The following is a 22,106-nucleotide window of genomic DNA, read 5'->3' as shown; positions in this document are numbered from 1 at the left end:
AGGAGTCTCAGAGGTTGCACAGTCAAGCTGCTGTATATGCACAAAATAATGAACTTATTTGTTTTCTGATTGCAAACGGTACAGTATATCTGAGCAGAAAAAGGGTCTCAACAACCCTTTGTTGCATTTTGTACCAAAATTATAATAATTCCAATACAAATTACATTTCAGTAAACAAAATACATCTCCTTACAATTATAGTTCCTGCTCTGTGCTTCCAGGTTTATTTTGGTAATGATTTTTCCCATTCTCGTACATTGTCTCATTGTCTTGAATAGTTTCGGCTGTCCTCCCAGGTGTAGCCTCTCTGCCCTTGTGTTTGCATCTCATCTGGTCCTTTGCAATATCATCCTGCGAGTTTTCTGCCATTTGGATTCTGTACTGTAATCTTTGCAATGTACAGTACAATAAAGTAATAAGGAGTATATCCAAATGCACTTCAGTAAGTTTTTTATTTTTACCTGATTTATAAAAAAAATATTTAAAAAAATAAATCCTGATATACTACAGGTAGCCCAAACAATCAAAAGCTCACTTCTTAAGCAATTTAACTGGAAAACTTTAAGGGAGCTGACTTATTTAGATAGATGAGATTAAATTAATTAACATACCAACCAGGAAAATTGTAAGCTGATAGATTCGATTTTAAATAGAATTAAACTCATAATAATCCACAAAACTGTGAACATTATGCATATATATGATTGCAAGTAAAAAAAATGTTGATAAAAAAAAGTATTCACTGTGCTTGCAAAATGTCTCCTTCAGTTAGGCTGTAGTTGCACATGTAATTTTTCATGTAATCAAGTCAAGAAGTTTTATTCTGTTAAACTTTCATCACTGTTGACAGAGTGATGTACTTAATAATACTATAATAATACTTAATAATACCTTATTAAGTATTTTCTTAATTTCTTTTGCTGTTTTTTATTTAACATTCATTCTTTCTGTATTCTCAGCCCACCCAACAGAGTATGATAAGCACAGAGTAGCTGGTAAGTTTACCTACAGAGATAAAAGTCTTTGTATAAACTTTCTGATTCTACCTGCACACAACGAGTTACCATCAGGGATGAACAGTTTAAAGGATCATTTGTGCTAGAAATATTTCCAATATATATGCAATATATAATCATAATTTGTATAAAAAAATAAAGGCAACTGGAGGGGAATTCAACTATATGTGTAAAGGTGTGTAATAGCAGTCAAACATATTAACAGACCTATTATTTCAACGCTTTTGCATTTTTTGTAATTTTTAGAGTGTATAATAAAACTAAAGACATCAAATCACAGTTTGTCATTTGAAAAACGTATATTACTGTACTTTCTGCCTTGGTAGTTACTTTGCAAACCACTGATAATATTGGAGTCAGCTCTACAAGGTGATCACTTGGTTGGGTTCCAGTTAGCAGGCAAACCTCTGGGTCTTAATAAGTTAATTCAGTCAATGTATGAATCCATATTAAAGCAACCAAATAAAACAAAACAAGTATATTGTTATTTCAAGACATGGAGGCCCATCAATGAAGATAAATCTCAATCTCTCAAACTTCACAAAGACTAAAAGGCTCTGACCCTAGGACTCCAATAGTAAAGGAAGATGAAGCTTCTGAGGAGGAGGAGGAATTCATCAGTATTATCATCTTATATTAATGACCACATCACTGCTTTCTAGATTTTAAGTAGTAGGCCCATCTTAATATCAACTGTTCAGCGTGAATCAGGAATTCATGATGAAAATGCTGCAAATAAAGTTAAACCTTCACAATCTTTTTTTTTCTCCAACAGTACCTACTGCAGACCTAAGGATGGAAGGAGCCCAAGTAGCATTGGCTGTCTTCATCTCCATCACCTTCTTCCTCATCCTCATCATTGGGCTCTACCTTTATTTTTTAAAGTATGTCCAAATTAGTTGACAAATGCTGCTGGAAAAAAAAGAATAAATTACATTATGACTAGAGAAAAGAATTTAAATATACACAGCATAATCTTTACAATTTTTGGAATAAGCACTTGTTTCCAGCACAGTAATACTACAGCCTCTCTTTGTCATGCAATGAGAGAATCAGTGCAAATGCAGAGTCATGCAATGTGCATGCAAGCTTTTAGTAACATAAATTTCTGAACTCTGTCACAAATAAGGAGATTTGGGGGGCTTTGGTCTGACTGGGATGCACTGAAAGCAAATGAAAATATATTTAGCTGAAAGGACCTGCCAAGGAATTAGTATCATGGATTTTAGAACAATGTTGAGCAAAAGGCCAGAGTGTGGCCTCAAACTGGTGCAGAAAGCAAACACACACTTCTAATTTATACCTGAATTGGGGTTTTGTGGAAGATAATCATTAGTAATGAGAGTTTGGTAAAAAATAAAGTTTTTCAGTTAAAGCACGTAAGGTCATGTTCTTTATGCACATACATCTCTGTAAGCGCTTGCTTATGAAAACAGTAGCTGTTTTAACAAACTAGTGTTGTTGGGTTTTTCTTGTTTTTTAATTCTTTTTGTCTCCTTTTAATTGATGTGTGCTTCTCTCTATGTGCTCAGGTTCCAGAGGAAGCCACTAAGACTCACTCTGTACTCCAACTTACCATATGAAAATATCACTGGAGAGTCTACACTTTATAACTCAGTTTATGAGACAATGGTGAGTCAACATTCCCCACAGCTGTCAGTCTGTTACGCTGTCAAATCTAATGGCCCTCCATTCATTTAGAACCACTTTGTGGTTCACTTGCATTGTACTGTGGTATACTGATGGATGTTATTTTAATATTATCTACCCTTATTATATTAGTAAGGTAAGGCTACATAGCAGGCTGCGTATCTCTGAATAATGCAATATGGGTCATCAGCACCACAACGTTTTCCACGATGATTTGAATCAAATCCAAGAGTGGAAGATCTACTGAAAGTTGCTACTATGACACTGTCAGAGAAAAACATCATATATTGATCACACATCCCAAGTTTTCAGTATACCATCTCCTTTAGGAGAAGCAACAGTAACATACCTGTGATTAATAAATAAGAACAAACGTTTGCTTTCAACACTTAGTTCTTCAATAACATATGGCAACTGAGGATGTTCCTTTAGTGTCTAAGTTGCTGTTTTGTTCACCTTCCATGCTTCCGATTTCTGAAGAACAATGAGGTGAGTCAGTCCTCGATCCTCCTGTGAAATACTCTTGTGATTATACTTCCTGAATACTCATTTGTGTATCAAAAGTGAATTCATTTGCCTAAATACTCTAAAATATTGGCACATTTGTTCTATCTATATAACAGTTTGGTCACAAAAGGACCAAATTTGAGGTACATGTACTAGGATTTCTTTCAAGCTTTAATACACTTCTACTTTGCTCCATTTTTAGCAGCCAGATCTCTGACTGTCTGTCAGCCGGGCTACAGCGCTGAAGTGAAACCTATTTTCTTCAATCAATGTCTTAGATTTACAGAGAGCCTTTTTTATAGGGCTACACACTCCTTTTTTTCAAGAAAAACATCTACAATAAGGGTGCCTTTGTGGTGTGGAACCCATTATTGTGAATTTAAATGTTATTAAGAAATGATCAGACAAAAGAGAAACACAAATGTTCAGTTTATAAGCCATATGACAAAAACATCATCCAGAATGTGATTAAAGTGGTGGTTGAGCTGTTGAGCCAATTGGGTCTAATAATATATTAAATGCAGTGTTGAGGCTGTCATTGTTAAGCATCTACATGGGTGTTAAAATCACTCACAATTATTTGGAGCACTAAATCAAACAAAAAGTCTGAGAAATCTGAGAGGAACTGTGAGTAAAGGTCAGGTGGATCATAGATAACAACAAATTGAACTGGTTTTTGAGTTTTACAATTCGGGTGAACCAAGCTCAGACTCTGTTACAGAGAAGAGTTGATGAGTATTATTTTGTTCCATGTAGTGCAGCGGCCTTTAAGGTGTCGCGGATAAATACAACAAAATAAAACTAGTACCGGTACTGAAAAAAAGAAGATTTATTCATAACACACGTGAAAAGACCCAGGAAAACCGAGTTAACGATAAAAACGATAACAAAATAATGCTGAAAACCCATAAAAACCCTGAAAACCACACATTTCACACCTGAGCCTCAACTCTCGCAGCCCGGTACCAAACGACTCACGGACCGGTACCGGTCCGAGGCCCGGGGGTTGGGGACCGCTGATGTAGTGCATCTCTATAAAATTATCTGCATTTTTAAAGTTCCTCTGCTCATTTATTTTTTTTTTTATTAATAATTTAAAAACTATAATTGTTTCCATTGTTGTCCATCATGTTTGTGTAACATGCTGTCCTGCCATTTTAAAGTGTACACTGGTTTAGTTTTCTGACTGCTTTGAGTGCTGACCAAACTCGTGCAATGTCTTCACAGGAATCCAGAGAATACGAGGTTTCTATCTGAAGACTCCAATGTATGTGTGTGTTTAATGGACAGATAAGACGCCTGCTGGCCTTTTCAACATCCCCCACACTTATTCCTTTGGTAACTCGCTTGACACCTCCACCCTGGTTTCTCTACACTGAATATGAACTTTTCTTTATTTACCTGGCAGAGGCCACCACAGCACCCCTGGAAAAGCTGAGCCACCAGAATATTTTTCTAGTTCTTCAACAGTTACCGTCCAGCAGCAGTTTGTACAGTTTTTAACGCTGTGCTCACATCCTGAGAACTTTCGGTGCAAAGTAACATCTCAGAAAGCAGAGGGATCAATGCAAAGCAATGCCATTAAGTGCATATAACCACAGGTGTTAGGCTGTGTTTTGTACATTATACACATTGTTGTCTAGCACCATTAAAGGAACAATGCTTACGGATTGTTGGGATGCGGTACATTGGTATATTAAGATTTTACACTTTAATGTTAGAAAAAAGCAACAGTATAAACAATTATCTGATTATCCCCAAACTGTTGTTGCTTGAATCTGTTCTTTGACAAATAAAATGTCTTAAATAAAAGACCTTTGAAGGAATATTTGTCTCTCTAAAAGGGTGATGTTCTCATGTCTGTATGTTCAGCACAGTGATCAATGCAATATATAATTTGCTTAGATTAGCATAAAAACTGAAAGCAGGGGGAAACAGCTAGAGCTCGAAGATAAACCAAAACTCCAAAGCTCCATTTAAAAACAAACTACATCTGATAACAATGACTCAAGCTGGAAAAAAATATTAAAGCCCCTTTTATAGTTTTGTGGATTTCTTAAACTTTTCATTCTCTGAATTCTTTGAAAAACTGAAGAAAATAATTAAACGCTGTTATAGCTTATTGCTAATGTAAACTTTGTCATTGGACAGTGAGTGCAAGGCTATGAGTGAATTTTATATTACAGTGCACCAATTACACGTGCACCTCAGATGGTGGACTTTGGGCAGATTTTAAAATAGTATAAGGTGAATGATAAGTTGTCTGTTGTGTCTCCAGCTGCTTTAGCTATCAAATGCTAGCAGATTAATGAGCCAGTAAATTTGTATGTAACATGGTATTACATTCAAAACTTATTGGAATTGCATTTTATGAAGCCTGGTAAAATACTAGCATCATTGTTCACCAGTTGATTTATTGTTAGCCTGTGTAGAAACTGAACGGAGACAGGGTCCAGTCCAACATTAGTGCAAGGCAACAGGACCTTTTCCTAAAAGTTTTGCTTCTTTTTCATGAGAGCTCTCATGCCACTTTTGTTTTTATTCAGTCTGTGTTTTTTAATTTTTCTAAGTGCCACACTAGCTGTTTTCCCCTGATTCCAATATGCTAAGCTAAGCTAATTCCAAGCTATAGCTCAGTAGTGTTTTGGTTTTTTCATTTCACTTAGCTAACGCTACTATTTAACAGGGACGTGCAGAGGGGGGGGGGGGGGGGGCTAGAGGGGCTTGAGCACCCGCCCCTTTCCTGATGAGTGCCCAAAGTGCCCTTTTGTTGAGGCAACTTTTAAATTTTTTTTATTTATTTTTTTATTTTTTTATGTGTGTGTGCGTGCGGAGTCCTGTCTGTGCCCCTCAACAATAATATTTAACTATTAATCATAGTTTTGCTAAATAAAAGGATCTGACTTGCATCAGTCACATGATCACATTTAACCAATGATCGCCCTCGACGGCAGAACGCGCTGGTTACGAGCCGGGAACGAGCTCACAAAGAGCACGCGCATTTTTTGCGGTCCGGAGCTGTAGGAGAAACACAAGTTAACTCAGAGACACAGACTGATGCGACAAAACCAGTAAGTAGGTGTACAGCGTACACTGTAGTGTGTAGCACACAGGAGTATTAGCTTATTACGTACACGTTGGTAAGTTGTCTTGTGGCAATTTGACGAACTGAAACAAACGAGCGTGCTGTGTGTGCAACAGCGTGACAAACATTACCTGTCCTTTTATTAACTGCACAAGTAGTGCTGGTCACAGCTGCTGGCTACCTGTGTAAGGCTGTCATGGGTCTGTAGCTCTGTCACCGTTTTAGGGAACATATTTAGTTTTAAAGTAAGTTTCTGGGCATTTCCTGCCTTTCTGGAGGGATTATATTTCACTAAAAAAACGATCTAATATGCATGTCCACATAATAATTATTATAATTATAATATATTTAAAAACACACGCTGTATTTTAAAGAACATACATTAAGAAGCAGATTATATTAGATTTATATTTTAAATAAGACAAAAGTTGGATTTTACAGCAGTAAAATGATTGTATCTCTACAGTTTAAAAATGTAATAAGCTTTGCCCTGCACAGAGTGGATAGTGAAACAAATGGAATCATCATAAATACATTATTTCATATTTATTACTTCCCCCTCCTCATTGCTTTATTATTGTAGCTCTAGTAATGAATAATAATGTAAGGATGCCCATAGTATATACAGTATTCTGAAGAAGGTCTAAAATGTCACTGTGTGTGCATGTGTGTGTTTTATTTAGCTGGATTTAAAAAAATATTACTCATGATATAACATTGTCCAGACATGGCAGAGCCGAGTTTATGTCACAGTTTTTCGTTGCCTTATGGTTCCAAGCGCTGTCACCAATCTTTGCATTTTGTTATTATCTCATGACACTTGTTTAATCAGCTACCATCTCTCCTGTGGACTTTTTAATGTCTACAGTCTCAGATCAACACAGCCCTGCCCTTCCCATATTAGATTCTTGATGAATGTGTGTTGTTGTTATTCAGCCTGGTTCAATGTGCCCCTTTTTAACTTTGAGCACCCGCCCCTTTAAACCTCTCTGCAGGTCCCTGCTATTTAAAGAAATTATTGAACATTGATTTCTTACTAATTAATTTACATTAAAATGACATTATTATACTCTGTCAAGATCCAGCACTATAGGGATCATTGCGATTTGATTTGACTTTACGAAATGATGGTATTGACCCTACATTCATATGCATTATGCAGAATGAAAGACAGGACTGATTTATCCTTGGTTCAGTTACAAACTAAGTTAAATTCAGACTTTTGTTGTCATTCAACATACAATGTATACAATATTGTCCTATGATAACATGTACCCTTGCAAACTACTTTGATGATAACCTATTTTTTGATTAATTGCATATAAAGTGTTTATTGATCTACTTCACAAACATCTTCAATAAAGGTTATTATTCAGAAAAACAGTGGGCACTTTCAAAACGTGTGGTGAGTCCGTGGTTTGTGTGCTTCATTAAAACTCTCTAATCTATAGTCATGGTTTCAAACCTTTCCTCAAATATTTTGGTTTTCTAGTATAACAAAAAAAATTAAGACAAGCACCTCAAGCGTAGTAACTTGGGGTTTTTTTTGGAAGTGATCCAATCAGAAGCAATGTCTTTGTGCAGTAAAGTGACATTTGAAGGCATTTGTGTGGTTATGGGGTGGGGGGCCCATGGAAACATAACAAAATATCTCTGCTTTGGAGGTGTCATGGTCTCCGTGCCTGCCCGGTCGGCCCCACAAGGCTACATTTGCTGTTTCTGTTCTCTCCCTCTCTGCCTGGGCGGAGCTCACTGTGGGCTCCCGCCCTTGGCCCACACACACACCTGACAACAATCACCTGTCATCACCGGGAGCACTATTTGAGGCTGGAACACAGATCCTCTCGTCGCTGGATGATTGTACTACTGTACACTACACTACTACACTAACGTCAGTGTTCTCACAGCTCCTGTGGACTTGTGCTTCATAATTCGTGATTTGTGATTAGTTGGTGACTTTCCTTCTCTTCTGCCTCAGATCTTTGTAAACCGTGTGGAGCAATTGTCTTAACAAACTTTTACACTTTATGTTTTAGTCAACTGAATCAACTTTAGATTCAGTCTACTATAATCTTGTGCTATGTCGTTGACTAAAACTGAATTACATTTTAAACAAAATAAACTAAACCAAAATCTGCTGACAAAATGAATACACACAGAGTCCTATTCCTTCCTGTATTCTAGCCTTAAACTTGCTTAATTATAAGATATTCATCTGGATATACCAAATACACTATAGTGCTAACAGCAGAGGTGTGGACTCGAGTCACATGACTTGGACTCGAGTCAGACTCCAGTCATTAATTTTATGACTTTAGACTTGACTTGAAAAAATGTTCTAAGACTTGTGACTTGACTTGGACTTTTACACCAATGACCTGGGACTTGAATTGGACTTGAACCGGTTTACTTGAAAAGACTTGATATTTCACCCCAAATATAAAATTTAACATGCATATTATATAGAGATTGAAAATGTGACGTCATTCAGGGGTAAAACCGCAAAGGATTCTGGGAACTCGTGGCAAGAGGTACTAGCGCGCGCAGGCTTTCAATTGAAATCAGTCACACAGCGATAAAAAGAAACACAAAAATGTCAAGAAGCTGTTGTATTATTAACTGCAATAGCCGGTCGCATGACAGCCACGGGAAGCCGACGGGTAAAGAGATCGGTTGTTATCGGATTACGTCGTTGAAGAGAAATTGTTCGAGCCATGTTTCCGAAGTGACAAACAGGCGACGGATGGCCTGGATTGCAGCCATTCAAAGACCAAATATAACGTCCCAGAACACTCCAGCTCACAGGTTAGTCTGCTCCAAGCATTTCCACAAAGGTCAGTCTTCTGTTGTAGTTAATGCGTTATTTTCATAACATAATTAGTGATATAGGTTACAAGCAAGTCTGGCGCTGAACAGAAATTGTCGCGCTATGCTCCTTTGTTTATTGTGCATAAATAGTGAATTGTCCTGACACAATATTGCGTTTCGCTTCTGTTATTACCATGGTACATTGACAAAAACATATACTTTTATTCACAGGGTAAAACAGGTTTTTGTATCACCAATTGCCCAGTGCGATTACAGCATACAGTATTATTGTCACTGCTACATTTCTGTAATGCGTACCAGAAATTATTTCCACTAGTAATTAATTACCATTGAGCTCAAAGGTCCTATTAATAAACGGTTAACGAATGTGTATTTATGAAGACGATTTGTGAGACTGGTAAACTTATGATACGTACGATGGTCTTTCGTTCTACACGGTGCATTTCAAGGTCCTGCACCCATCCGGCGGTAAACTGTACCTGGGCTTGTTGCAGTGACCTGAAGTTACTAAACTTCATGAGTGTATGCACTCACTCCAAGAACCATATAATTATAAATATGCATATAAATATGCTACAATGAGATAGCTGACTTCATCTAACTAGCAAATGTTGTCCAGGCTACGTTGGTGATGCAGTTTTTTTTAATATGTATGATATTTTTGTCATGCGATTTTAAAGCCGGTCCTACAACCGCATCCAAGAATAACATGCAGCTTATCTCAGAACTGTCGGTGAAAATTATTCTTGGAGCTAGGTTTAATTGAGCTGCATTTTAAAGAGGTGCAATTTCACAATTTGTGTATATTTTCTAAGTTCACTATTTTGTCATGTGTTGAGAAAAACACAGATTTAAAAATTACATGGTCTAATATTTACATTTAGCATATAACTGCAACATTCTTCTTTCGTTTTTTTTTTTTTTTAAAGACTCGAAAGGACTTGAAATTCAAAATTTCAGACTTGTGACTTTACTCGGACTTTTACACCAGTGACTTGAGACTCGACTCTGACTTGCCTGACATTACTTGAGACTTGACTTGAGACTTGAGGATAAAGACTTGAGACTTACTTGAGACTTGCAAAACAATGACTTGGTCCCACCTCTGGCTAACAGTATTCACTCAACTGCCTTCACATGCAATCCCTTCCAAATCCATAGGGCTTAATATGATGTCGCCCCACCCAGTGCGACATCATATTATAACAGTTATAATATGATGTTATAACAGCTTCGGCTCTTCTGGAAAGGCTTTCCATGATGTCTGGGTGTGTGTTATGGGAATTTTTGTTCATTCTTCCAAATGGGCATTTGTGATGTTAGCTTTTGAGCTTTGGAATCCTGTCCCATTAAATTCTCTACACACTGTTCTTAAACTAATTTGTAGGCCACATGAATTTTGAAAGCTGTAGTGATTGACTCTGCAGAAAGCTGGAGACCTCTGTGCGTTATGTGCCTCAGGATCTGCTGAACCCGCTCTGTGATTTTACTTGGCCTACCACTTCATGACTGAATTGCTGTGGTTCCCAATTGCTTACACTTTGTTATAACACTTCTAACATTGAGTATGGAATATTTTAGAAAAAAGGAAATTTCATGATTGTTGAACAGGTTGCATCTGGCCATAGTACCACACTGGAATTAACTGAGGTCCTGAGAGCAACCACCAATGTTTGTGGAAATAGTCTGCATGCCCAGATGCTTGAATTTATAAAACTGTGGGCATGGAAGTGATCGGAGCACTTGTATTCAATGACTTGGACAAGTGCGTGAATACTTTTGACAATATAATGTAAGTGAAACAAGGACATTAGGAGCCAAATTTACTAAACAAGGCAAAGTAGCCTGTGAATGCAATTCTGGATAGCATTCATAGGTATGGTTAGTTTCATGGATAATTTTCTAAACGCAGATGCAGTCAATTTATTTAAATATCAAGTACAGAAAATAAGACATGCTTTCTTTCTATGTTAAATTAAATAAAATTACAAAACAATGAGGTGCAGCCGCAAGGACAATCATTTCAGGTCAGTGACCTACAGTGCTTCAAAAGGAGACCACTGAATGGCGCCAATGATAAGGTCCAGGTCCCAGAGGGGAACCGGGGATCCTGGCCTGAGAATAAGTTGCTGGACACCCCTCAGGAACCAATATATTTAAAAGGAGTAAGCCTCACTAAGTGCTGAATGACCAAAGCGAATGGTCTTTGATCACTGCCACCATGTATGTGTTACACACTGAAGGATGACAGGGTTCTTTTTCTAACTTTGCTTGGTGTTTCACTATGGGAATCGCCTCGGCGTGACCAACTACGGAAGCTCCAATGACACCACGTCTGTCTATGACAGACCTGTCGAGCCGTGCTCAGGGCTCCGCCCCCTCGTACTAACACGGCCGACCAGCTCCTCCTAACTCATTCTCGCTTTCTTCCCGTGAGAAACTACTTTGAGCTCCCTCAGCGCATCCAGGCTAACTTGATTAGCTGCTTAACAGTTCTCAGGCGTCCCGTGTAGGAGTACGTCGCCGAACGCAGTTTTTCCGGTTCCAGTTTGGATCGTGCTGAGTAAGTCCTTCGAAAGAAGTGTACTTAGAGTTGCACTGTGGAACAGCAACCGCGTCAGGCGAGCTGTCCCAGCGGTTCCTGGTTTTAGTTAGCGAGGTAGCCGACGTTGTGTGACTCGGGCTAACGCGTTACGGCGAGCTGTTCGTTCACTGTCCGGCTAGCATTAACTTGTTAGCAGGCCACGAACCACATTAGCGTCTCACTAGCATTAGCTTGTTGGTCGACGTAGGGTTCGGTTAGCATTAAGTTGCTAACGATATTGGCTAGCGGAGTGCAGCCAACGTGTCACGACGAGCTGACTCCCGCCGCGACTAGATCGGATTTAACACCCGCTGCTAGTCCTAGCTACTTACGGGCTAACGTGTCGAGACGAGCCTGGTGTAGCCTAGTCTCACCCCTTTCCGCTAACCATGTCTACGGCTCCTACTCCCGCCAAAAGGTCGGAGCCGAAGGCTAAAGAGGCTGCATCCCGCCCGTGCCCCGCGTCATGCGGTGCCACCATCTCGGGCAGGGACCCTCATCCAATGTGCATCGTCTGTATGGGTGCCAAGCATGCTCAGGCTTCACTGGCGGACCCTCAGGGATGCCCACACTGTGCTTTGATGCCAGAGAAAGTCCTGGAAAGGAGGCTGAGAGTAGCAGTAACGAACAGTCAGGACCCCTGCCTGTCGGCTGCTACTGCTACGAGCGATATCCGTCATCCGCGAGCCTCCACAAGCTGGGCGGACATGATGGAAGAAGAGTCCCCGCTCATGCCCCCATCGTTCGAGGACCTCCTCGATCAAAACGTGGGCGAGCCGGGTGGCGAGGACGCGGAGGGCGATGCCGACTCCGACCTCCTCGACCTGGAGGACATGGATGAGGAACAGGAGGATGACTCTACCTTTCCTCCCCAGCAGTCCAGGCCACCGAGTGGGGCTGAAGTTGCACCCCTGGTGGACAGCAATTTGTACGAGGTCTGTAAACGGGCTGCTGCCAAGCTAGGCATCCCATGGCCAGCCGCCCAGGATGCCGAAGGGGCAGAACGTGACTTGTATGACGGCAAGAGGCTCCCACCAGCCTTGCCGCCATCAAAGCAGCTTCTGCCAGCAGTCCCAGCCTGCATGAAAGAAATGAGTCGCTATTGGTCAAGCCCTTTTAAAAGCAAGCTTCCGACCAAGGGCTGCTCTAAGCTTGAGATCCAGGGGATGGGTGAACTGGGGCTGACTGAACCCCCAGCAGTGGAGCCTTCAGTGGCGTATCACCTTCACCCTAACCGCAGGGCAATCTCAGCTTCTTCTAGCATTTCTTTGCCCAACAAGATAGATCACCTCACGGCATCTATTTATCAAAGGACATACAAATATGCTGCACAGTCAGTGTGCTCGCTTAATGCAGTCACACTGCTATCAGCATATCAGGCAGAAATTCTGGAAGACATGGGCCGTCAGCTTGACTCGGGTTCCCCGAACCCAGCCCTCTGGGATGAAATCTGCGTGGTTAATGATCTCATTCTTCGCTCCTCCAGGGGAGCAGTCCAAGGGTGTGGTCGCATTATGGGCCTTGCAGTCTCGGGTGAGAGAGCCTTGTGGCTAAACCTGTCAGGCCTGGGTGATGCTCAGAAGGCTGAGGTCATGGATGCAGCCTATGACCCAACCAAGGGTCTCTTTGGCCCAGCCCTGGAGAGAATGAGAGAAACAAGCACCCGCAGAAAGCAGGAGGGTGAAGCATTCAATCTCTGCTTACCCAGAAAACCTAACTCTCAGCCCCAGCAGGTGCCAAGAGCTGGCTTTGCAGCAACAGCAGCAGCTGCGAGAGGGAGACAGAGTGGGGTCAGAATGCAGAGAGGAGCAGGAGGCCAGCAGGGTGCCCACCAGGCCAAGGTAGAGAACCGAAGACCTTGGGGCAAGCATTCCTTTGCAGCAGTTGCTGCAAAGAACAAGCCGTCACACCCCGGAGAGGGGAAAAAGAAGCGGTCAGCCTAGCACACCTGCAGCATTCTGTGTCACCCCTCTTTTCTTCCCCAAAGAGAAGGAAGGTGTTAGAAGGGGTAACCAAATCACTCCAAAGTTCAGGGTCTCCGGAAGTTTCCAGTTCACCAGGAGCACCCTCTCAGTCTCCTCCTCCAGTTCAGGGAGGACAGACTTGTGGACAAATGGCGCAGTGTCACCAAACACTTCTAAACACTCTGTCTGTGTCACCAAGCACTGCCCAGAGTCACCAGACACTTCACTGTGGTTTGGGGGTAACAAAAGAAATAAAACGTGCATTTCTGCAGCCAGGCAGTTTGCCAAGGGCAGAATGTCCCCCCAGTTTCAAAATAAAAACAAAAGAAAATCACTGCAATTTGTCTTTGTTCCCAGCGGGGGGAGCTCACGCTCTTCCCGAGGGGGAGAGCCCCAACTCCTTCCGGGAGACAGGGGTGACGTCACGCTACCGCTTCTTCAGAGGCCCGCTCGCAGAGCGGCTGGAGCGGTGGCGCGCATGCGCAGTTCATCCCTGGGTCTTGTCAACCATTTCCCATGGTTACAGACTACAGTTTGCGGCAAAACCACCGAGATTCGGCGGAGTGTTAGCTTCTGTGGCCAGTCGCGATTCAGCGAATGTGCTGGAGGAGGAAATATCCTCCCTGTTACACAAACAGGCGATCGGAGCGGTTCCGAGCGAAGAAGCTCAGCAGGGCTTTTACTCCCGCTATTTCCTCATCCCGAAAAAGGACGGAACGTCGCTCCGTCCTATTCTGGATCTGCGTGTGTTAAACAAGCATTTGAGAAAGTACACGTTCAGAATGCTCACACACAAGACGCTTTGTCGCTCAATTCACACAGGCGATTGGTTTGTTACAATCGACCTATCAGACGCATATTTTCACATCGCCATTTATCCTCCACACAGGAAATATCTCAGGTTCGCTTATCAGAGCGTAGCGTACGAGTTTCAAACTATCCCATTCGGGCTATCCTTAGCTCCGAGGGTGTTCAGCAAATGTGTGGAGGCAGCGCTGTCTCCGTTAAGGAACAGCGGCATCAGAATATTTTCTTACATAGACGATTATCTAATATGCTCACGATCGCGCGAGCAGGCGATCAAAGACTCCGAGGTGGTGGTGAATCACCTCACGGAGCTTGGGTTCACTATCAACCTGGAAAAGAGCCACTTGGAACCCACACAGTTTACAGAGTATCTGGGGCTCAGAATAGACTCCATCTCTTATCGTATCGCACTTTCAGAGCGGAGGATCGCATCCTTCACTCACTGTCTTTCCCGTTTTCAGCTGGGGAAAGTCGTGCGGTTCCGACTGTCTCCGCCTCCTCGGCCTCATGGCCTCGGTGATATCGGTGGTACACTTGGGGCTGCTTATGATGAGAGATTTTCAGCGGTGGGTCGCTTCTCTGCAGCTGTGCCCTCGCCGACATCTCAGTCGTGGTGTAAAAATAACGCAGCCGTGTATTGCGGCTCTCCGGCCCTGGAGGAGCCCGACAGCTCTCGCGGCGGGGGTACCGCTCGGGGCAGTATCATCCAGGGTGACGCTGACCACAGATGCATCCCTGTCAGGTTGGGGTGCAACTATGATGGGCAGAGCAGTGAATGGCGTTTGGTCACAGAGACTCACTCTGAATCACATAAATGTGCTGGAGCTCCGCGCAGTGCTCCTAGCCTTACGGCATTTTCTGCCGTATCTCCGGGGTCAACATGTTTTAGTGAAAACAGACAACTCCACTGTAGTTGCTTATATCAACCGCCAGGGCGGCACCCATTCCCGGCAGCTACACAGGTTAGCCAGGGAAATAATTATGTGGAGCAGCACTCGGCTCCTCTCCCTTCGGGCAACTCACGTGCCAGGAATTCTGAACAGGGGGGCGGACCTCCTGTCCAGAGGAAATCCACTGTTCGGAGAATGGAGGCTTCACCCACAGGTGGTGGAGCAGATTTGGCAGAGATACGGCCGGGCTGCCGTAGATCTCTTCGCCTCGCGAGAAAACACACAGTGCCCCCTGTTTTTCTCCCTGTCAGACGCACACGCGCCACTGGGCGTGGATGCGCTGGCCCATCCTTGGCCAAAAACTCTGCTGTATGCTTTCCCTCCCCTCAGCCTGATCTCCCCAACACTGATCAGAGTGAGGGATCAGGGGCTGTCTCTGATTTTAATAGCTCCACGGTGGCCATCCAAACACTGGATAGCAGAAATCATCCAGCTTCTGGTGGACGAGCCATGGCCACTCCCCATCCGCAGGGACCTTCTGTCTCAGGCGCGGGGGGAGATATACCATCCCCATCCAGACCAGGTTGCTCTCTGGGCCTGGCCCGTGAAAGGTGGAATTTGAAGGCAGCAGGCATGCCTCCGAAGGTTATTGAAACCATTCAGAATGCCAGAGCCTCCTCCACCCGTTCCATTTACAGCAGTAAATGGCGTGTTTTTGAAGAGTGGTGCCATGAAAAGCAGATTATCCCTTTTCAGTGTTCAGTGGTGGAGCTGTTGTGTTTTCTTCAAGACTTGCTGGACAAAAGGAAAGCTTTTTCCACTATAAAGGTCTATTTAGCGGCTATTTCAGCCTGCCACGTGGGGTTTGGTGATAAACCTGCTGGGCAGCACCCCCTTGTAGGTCGCTTCATGAGAGGAGCGCGTCGAACGCTCCCAGTTTCTAGACCACTGGTCCCTTTATGGGATCTGTCAGTCGTTTTAGACGCCCTCTCCCACCACCCCTTTGAGCCTATTGGGGCAGTGGGGTTGAAGTTTCTCTCTCTTAAAACCACTCTGCTGTTGGCTCTAACCACAGCCAAGCGAGTTAGTGAATTACAGGCTCTGTCTATTCACCCCTCTTGTCTACAGTTGGCCCCGGGACTCACTAAAGCACTCCTGAGGCCTAACCCAGCCTTTGTCCCTAAAGTGTTGGAAACATCATACAGGTGCCCTACAGTAGAGCTCCTAGCTTTTCACCCCCCTCCATTCTCTTCCGAGAGGGAGCAGAGGCTGAACACTTTGTGCCCTGTCCGGGCCTTGGGGACTTATGTTGACAGAACAGCTGGATTCAGGAAGTCGGATCAGCTGTTTGTTTCCTGGGCCTCCCCTCACAAGGGCAGGCCCGTATCACGCCAGAGACTAGCTCATTGGAGGCCTTAGCTCTGGCTTATAGCTGTAAGGGCTTGCAGGCCCCCCCGGGACTCCGAGCACACTCCACTAGGGGTGTGGCCACATCCTGGGCGTTGTTCAGAGGTGTATCAGTCCAGGATATTTGTGCGGCAGCAAGCTGGGCTACACCGCACACGTTTGTCCGGTTTTATCGGCTGGATGTTGCACAGTCATCCCTGGCTCAGACGGTGCTGGATTCTGGTGCCTCAGGTTCGACCTGAGATCCTGGAGTAGCACTGGAGAGTAGCTTCGGGAGCTGGCGCAATCCGGGAGTGGGCCATATCTCCCATAGTGAAACACCGAGCGAAGTTAGAAAAAGAACGTTGGGTTACTTAACGTAATCCCTGGTTCTTTGATAACAGAGTGAGGTGTTTCACCAACACTTCCCTCCTTGCTTAGGCACGGAAAGAAATCTGCTTGGAATGAGTTAGGAGGAGCTGGTCGGCCGTGTTAGTACGAGGGGGCGGAGCCCTGAGCACGGCTCGACAGGTCTGTCATAGACAGACGTGGTGTCATTGGAGCTTCCGTAGTTGGTCACGCCGAGGCGATTCCCATAGTGAAACACCTCACTCTGTTATCAAAGAACCAGGGATTACGTTAAGTAACCCAACGTTCATTCAGGTGCACATGAAGATTTATTGCGCTGAAACACAGCAAAACAATTCAGTGTTACTGGCGGCTTCCATTGTAATAACTGGCCTGCGTTACTTTTGTAGCATTACGTGTAATGGCCATGTATTAATCAGCCCTTAACACACAGAGAAAATGACCAGTAAACAATAGACAACATAACATGTACTGGCTGGTCTATTTCCTATAACTTTAACTGAAACCAGATAACAGTTTCCTTTCACCTTACTGATGGAACAACACGGTTACAGAGATTAATGCAGGAGGCTAACATGACTTAGCTAGCGCACAAATGTTATTCGCATTACTCACAGATAACGTGAAACAACTCCCTTATTCGCTCACATTAAACACCATATAAACAAGAATTACACTCCAAACATGTTAAATAAGCATCAACTTTACATAAATGTATGTAGTTCTTGTATATTGCTCTCACCTGAAACACAGCAAAACAATTCAGTGTTACTGGCGGCTTCCATTGTAATAACTGGCCTGCGTTACTTTTGTGATTATTTTGCCAGTTACCCGTTTGGCTGAGCCACCACTGCCACCTACTGGTGAAACTAAATATCGCCCTAACATCACATCAGGTGGGAGCAAATGAGCTTTTCACTCCGTGTTATGATGCAAACTATTGTCACAACAAATAGCAAAAAAAGATGATGGGGGTGGGCACGAACACATAAGGAACACATCTGAGACTTGTTCTTAATGCTCAAAATACTCAGGGTGCCACATATGGTTTCCACTTTAACCTCATATGGGTCCAACTTGTGGACCACACACCAGGAGATAAACACTCCCCAGCGACAGGAGTAGCAGCCCAAATGGACAGTCCACAAGGCTACCGCATTGTTCGCATGGCTGAGGCTGGCAGCGGAGTTTCTCCTTCTCAGGGGCCAGACTCCTCACATAATGTCTGCTGCTATGTTCAGTGGCCTTGGCACATGAATAGCTCTCAGTGAGCGGAACAGCGGGTGAGCCTACTGCCACAGCCTGGCAGCTATCCTGCAAAGGAGGGGCAAGTCTAGGCAACCCTGTCTGTTGACATAGGCTGACACAACAGGGCTGTCTCCCTGACGCTGACATCAAATCCCTGCAGTCGAGAAACTACTCGAGTGCCAGGATGACAGCTTGCAGTTCTTGATACCACAGCCCTCGTGTATTGCACCCCAACCTACTTGAGAGGCGTCTGTGGAGAATAACTGGTGGTGAGTCACCAGACCCACCACCTAGCCCAGCTCCACGTTGGAGGAGTCCCTTCATCCATATGGCCCATGAGGCAGAAGTATAGCCCCCAACTGACCCACTAGTGAAGTCTGAAGTGCTCTAGGCATCTCCTAAAGGTCTAGCGTCGCTCCGCAGTGCGGGACACAGAGGCCCTATGTCCAGACATAGGACCTGGGAAGGCTGTAGCTTGCTCTTCTTGAGATTCAGGCGCAAGCCTTGAGCCTGAACTTGAACAGGAGCTAAGCTACATGGCTGCAGGACTGTTGTTCTGATGTGGTGCAAACCAGCCAGTCATGTAAGTAAGTATTTAAGGACCCTGTGGCCCTGTATCCTCATAGAACCAAGGACAGCGTCCATGCATCACGTGAAGGTCCAGAGTGCAAGAGAGATGCCGAAGGGGAAAACAATAAATGACTTTCAGATCATTGGTAGCAAACCAATCCCCAAAACTGATGGCCTGCTTCACCTTGGGGACCATCAGCATTTTGTATATCAGGGGACAAAGATAGCAGTTGAGGCCCCTGAGATCCAACATCGGGGAAAGACACCCTTCCCGTTTGAGAACCAAAAAAGAGCGGGAAGGGAACCCAGCTTGGCAGTCCCCAGCATCCACCTCCTGTATCCCATCTTTCTTCAGGAGGGCTGAGAGTTCTTCCTGCATTATTCAAGATTCAAGATTCAAAATGTTTATTGTCATGTTTCCAAAGAAAAAAATGGCATTTCTCTGTGCAATGAAATTCTTTCTTTGCTGTCCACCCACAGATGCCGATTAATATATACAATAGAAATAGAACAGATGAAATACAAATAGTACAAATAAATAAAGGAAGACAGAAAAGGAGACAAACTATTGAAGTGTGAAACAGAGATATGTGCAAAAGAGCTGTAGCTTAATATGCAGAATGACCTGATGTGCAAAAAATTATTATTACTGTTCAAAAATAGGTCAGCTGTTCAGGAGTCTGATAGCAGTGGCGAAGAAGGAGTTGTTGAGTCTGGATGTTCTGGATTTCACACTTCTGAACCTCTGCCCCGAGGGCAGAAGTGTGAACAGTCTGTGTTGGGGGTGTGTGGGGTCTTTGAGGGTGGAGGCAGCTCTCCTCTGGATCCCCACTGTGATGGTAGATGCTCTGCAGAGAGGGCAGGAGTCCTGATCTTCTCTGCAGTTATTATCACTCTCTGCGGGCATTTGCGGTCCATAGCAGTAGTGCTGCCGTACCATGCAGTGATGCAACTGGTCAGTGTGTTCTCCACAATGCAGCTGTAGAACCTGCTGAGGATCTTGGCCGACACACCAAATTTCCTCAGCCTCCTCAGGAAATGCAACCGCTGCTGAGCCTTTTTGACCAGCTGTGTGGTGTTCAGTGTCCAGGTGAGGTCCTCACTGATGTGGACACCCAGGTACCTAAAGCTGCTCACCCTCTCCACTTCAAGGCCCCGGATAAACAGCAGCTGGTGAGGCCTCCTCTTCTTCCTCATGTCCACTATCATTTCCTTTGTCTTGTCAGTGTTGAGGGTGAGGTTGTTGTCCTCACACCATGACACCAGATTGGCCACGTCTCTCCTGTAACCCACTTCGTCCCCTCCAGTGATGCGACCGATCACTGCAGTGTCGTCTGCGAACTTCAAAATAATGTTATCTTTGTTGGAGGTGACACAGTCGTGGGTGTACAGGGTGTAGAGGATGAGACTGAGGACGCAACCTTGTGGGACGCCAGTGTTTGTAATAATGCTGGCTGAAGTCCTGTTGCCGATCCTGACGGACTGGGGCCTGCCAGTCAAAAAGTCCTATAGCCAGTCACAGAGGGTGGGGTCCAGGCCGAGTGTTGCCAGCTTGTGAGTGAGTTTGTGTGGGATGACAGTATTGAAGGCGGAGCTGTAATCAACAAAAAGTAGAGTCTTTGTTTTCCACATGGGAGAGGGAATAGTGAAGGGCAGCAGCGATGGTGTCTGACGTGGACCTATTGGGCCGGTAGGCATACTGCAGGGGATCCAGAGCGTCTGTGATGTTCCTCTGGATGTAGGCAAGCACCACTCTCTCAAAGCACTTTGCAATGTTTGGAGTGGGTGCAACTGGTCTATAGTCATTCAGGCAGGTGGCTGGGCTTTTCTTGGGGAGCTCTGAAGCGCTCTTGTGGGGTCGGCTGACTCACTAGGGCTCAGTGTTTCAGGGCCTTCCTGGCAGTGGTGGTGGCAGTGGCTACCAGGGTGAACAATGACTTGAAACTCTGGTGGAAGGGTGTAGTCCGGTGGGAGGGTAAAGTCCAGAGGATTGTATGAGTTACCGATATCAAGTAGTGCCTGTCTCGGGTATGTTAACAGTGCACAGCACTCATCCAGTGTAAACAGAACAAAAAGTAAACAACAACGAACAACAAGTCAGCATCTGAGAGCAGAGCAAGCAAACACTTCTGCCTCGAGGGGCGCCATGTTATTATCTGGGCCTGATGGGGATTGCTCACTAAGGTGAAGGTCGGGATGGTTGTGATGGGGGGTCTGCAGAAGAACTGCAGGTGGTAGCCCTGGATCAAGGACCGACCAAAAAGGCAGACAGGGAAGGGGGCTGGCCGGTCTGCCCCTGGAAAGGTCAAGATGGAGGGAGATGGTTGGAGGACAGTCAAGCCTTGGCTGCACGTCCTCTCCGTTTCCCCTACGTGTTGGTGCTATGTCTGCGCAAAGCTGCCAGCTGAGGCCTGGTATCCCCAGGGCCCCATGCTGGAGCTTCAGGAGCAGGCTGAGGCGCAGCAGCCTTGGGCATCCTTGCACTTGCAGAGCGCCTGAGCAGGCCCCTTGACAACTCCTGAGCAACACGGCAACTGTCTCAAGCCTGTGTGAGTCGCTGCGGGGTCAACAGGCAGCCTCTTTATACATTTCTGGTTGTCCTACTGGAGCTGTGACTGAAACAGTCAGAGATGCTGCGGCACCACCCAGATGAGGCCAATGCACTATTTGTGGTGATGGCCTGCTCTTTCATGCATGCTAGAAGACTTCCTGCAGGCAATGGACCACCTGTGCAAAGCAGCTAGGGCTTCAAACTGCCTGCACACCAGGTCCTTAAAATCAGGCAGCAATAGCACCTGCAGCTGAGAGCACCGTGGCTGTGTGATGTCGTTAAACCTGGAGGCCACTGCCACAGGGTTCTCAGGGAAGGCAATATCCAGAGCCCTGCCCATCATCTCAAAAAATTTGGCAATATAAAACAGTCTATGCAAGACTGTGGAGCTTCCCTGGCCAGCATAGCATGTTGGTAGCCCAAACACACCATACATCTACCATTTCCATGCTACAGAGGCATAGAGATGTCGCATCCCACACATTTATGACCCATAGGAACTGCCATACTTGCATGGGACAAATGGAGCCGTAACCCGCAAACTGAAAGTGTCACGGTTCTGGGTCCATGGGACCCAGTATTTTGAGTTTATTGTGTTTTGATTTAAGTTTGCATCAGGGATTGTGTTCTTGTTCTCTTGTCGTGTTATG

The 22,106-nt window shown here is 44.5% G+C and overlaps 2 protein-coding genes across 3 annotated transcripts in view; both read left to right on the top strand.

Moving 5' to 3' along the window:
- sez6b (seizure related 6 homolog b) overlaps window positions 1-7,641 on the top strand; it is a 246,012-nt gene extending 238,371 nt beyond the window's left edge. Inside the window, exons 14-17 of one of the 2 annotated variants that reach the window (XM_085479054.1) lie at window positions 960-995; window positions 1,792-1,900; window positions 2,549-2,648; window positions 4,401-7,641. In XM_085479054.1, coding sequence (XP_085335180.1) covers window positions 960-995; window positions 1,792-1,900; window positions 2,549-2,648; window positions 4,401-4,430 — 275 coding nt within the window. In that variant the 3' untranslated portion in view covers window positions 4,431-7,641. The remainder of the gene's footprint in view (window positions 1-959; window positions 996-1,791; window positions 1,901-2,548; window positions 2,649-4,400) is intronic. The other variant, XM_085479055.1, reaches the window with a different exon arrangement.
- Window positions 7,642-12,040: 4,399 nt separating this feature from the next.
- On the top strand, window positions 12,041-13,614 carry LOC146693243 (uncharacterized). Its single transcript, XM_085429599.1, has one exon. The coding sequence runs from the start codon at window positions 12,061-12,063 to the stop codon at window positions 13,612-13,614; it is 1,554 nt and encodes a 517-aa protein (XP_085285725.1). The 5' UTR covers window positions 12,041-12,060.
- The last annotated feature ends 8,492 nt before the right edge of the window (window positions 13,615-22,106 follow it).

Source organism: Copadichromis virginalis, linkage group LG14 (assembly GCF_057382275.1).
Source record: "Copadichromis virginalis isolate Kocher_CV1m ecotype Utaka linkage group LG14, C_Virginalis_male_GT1.1, whole genome shotgun sequence".
NCBI classification, from domain to species: Eukaryota; Metazoa; Chordata; class Actinopteri; order Cichliformes; family Cichlidae; genus Copadichromis; species Copadichromis virginalis.
The sequence above is the reverse complement of the archived record's forward strand: the minus strand, read 5'-3'. Positions and strand labels throughout refer to the sequence as shown.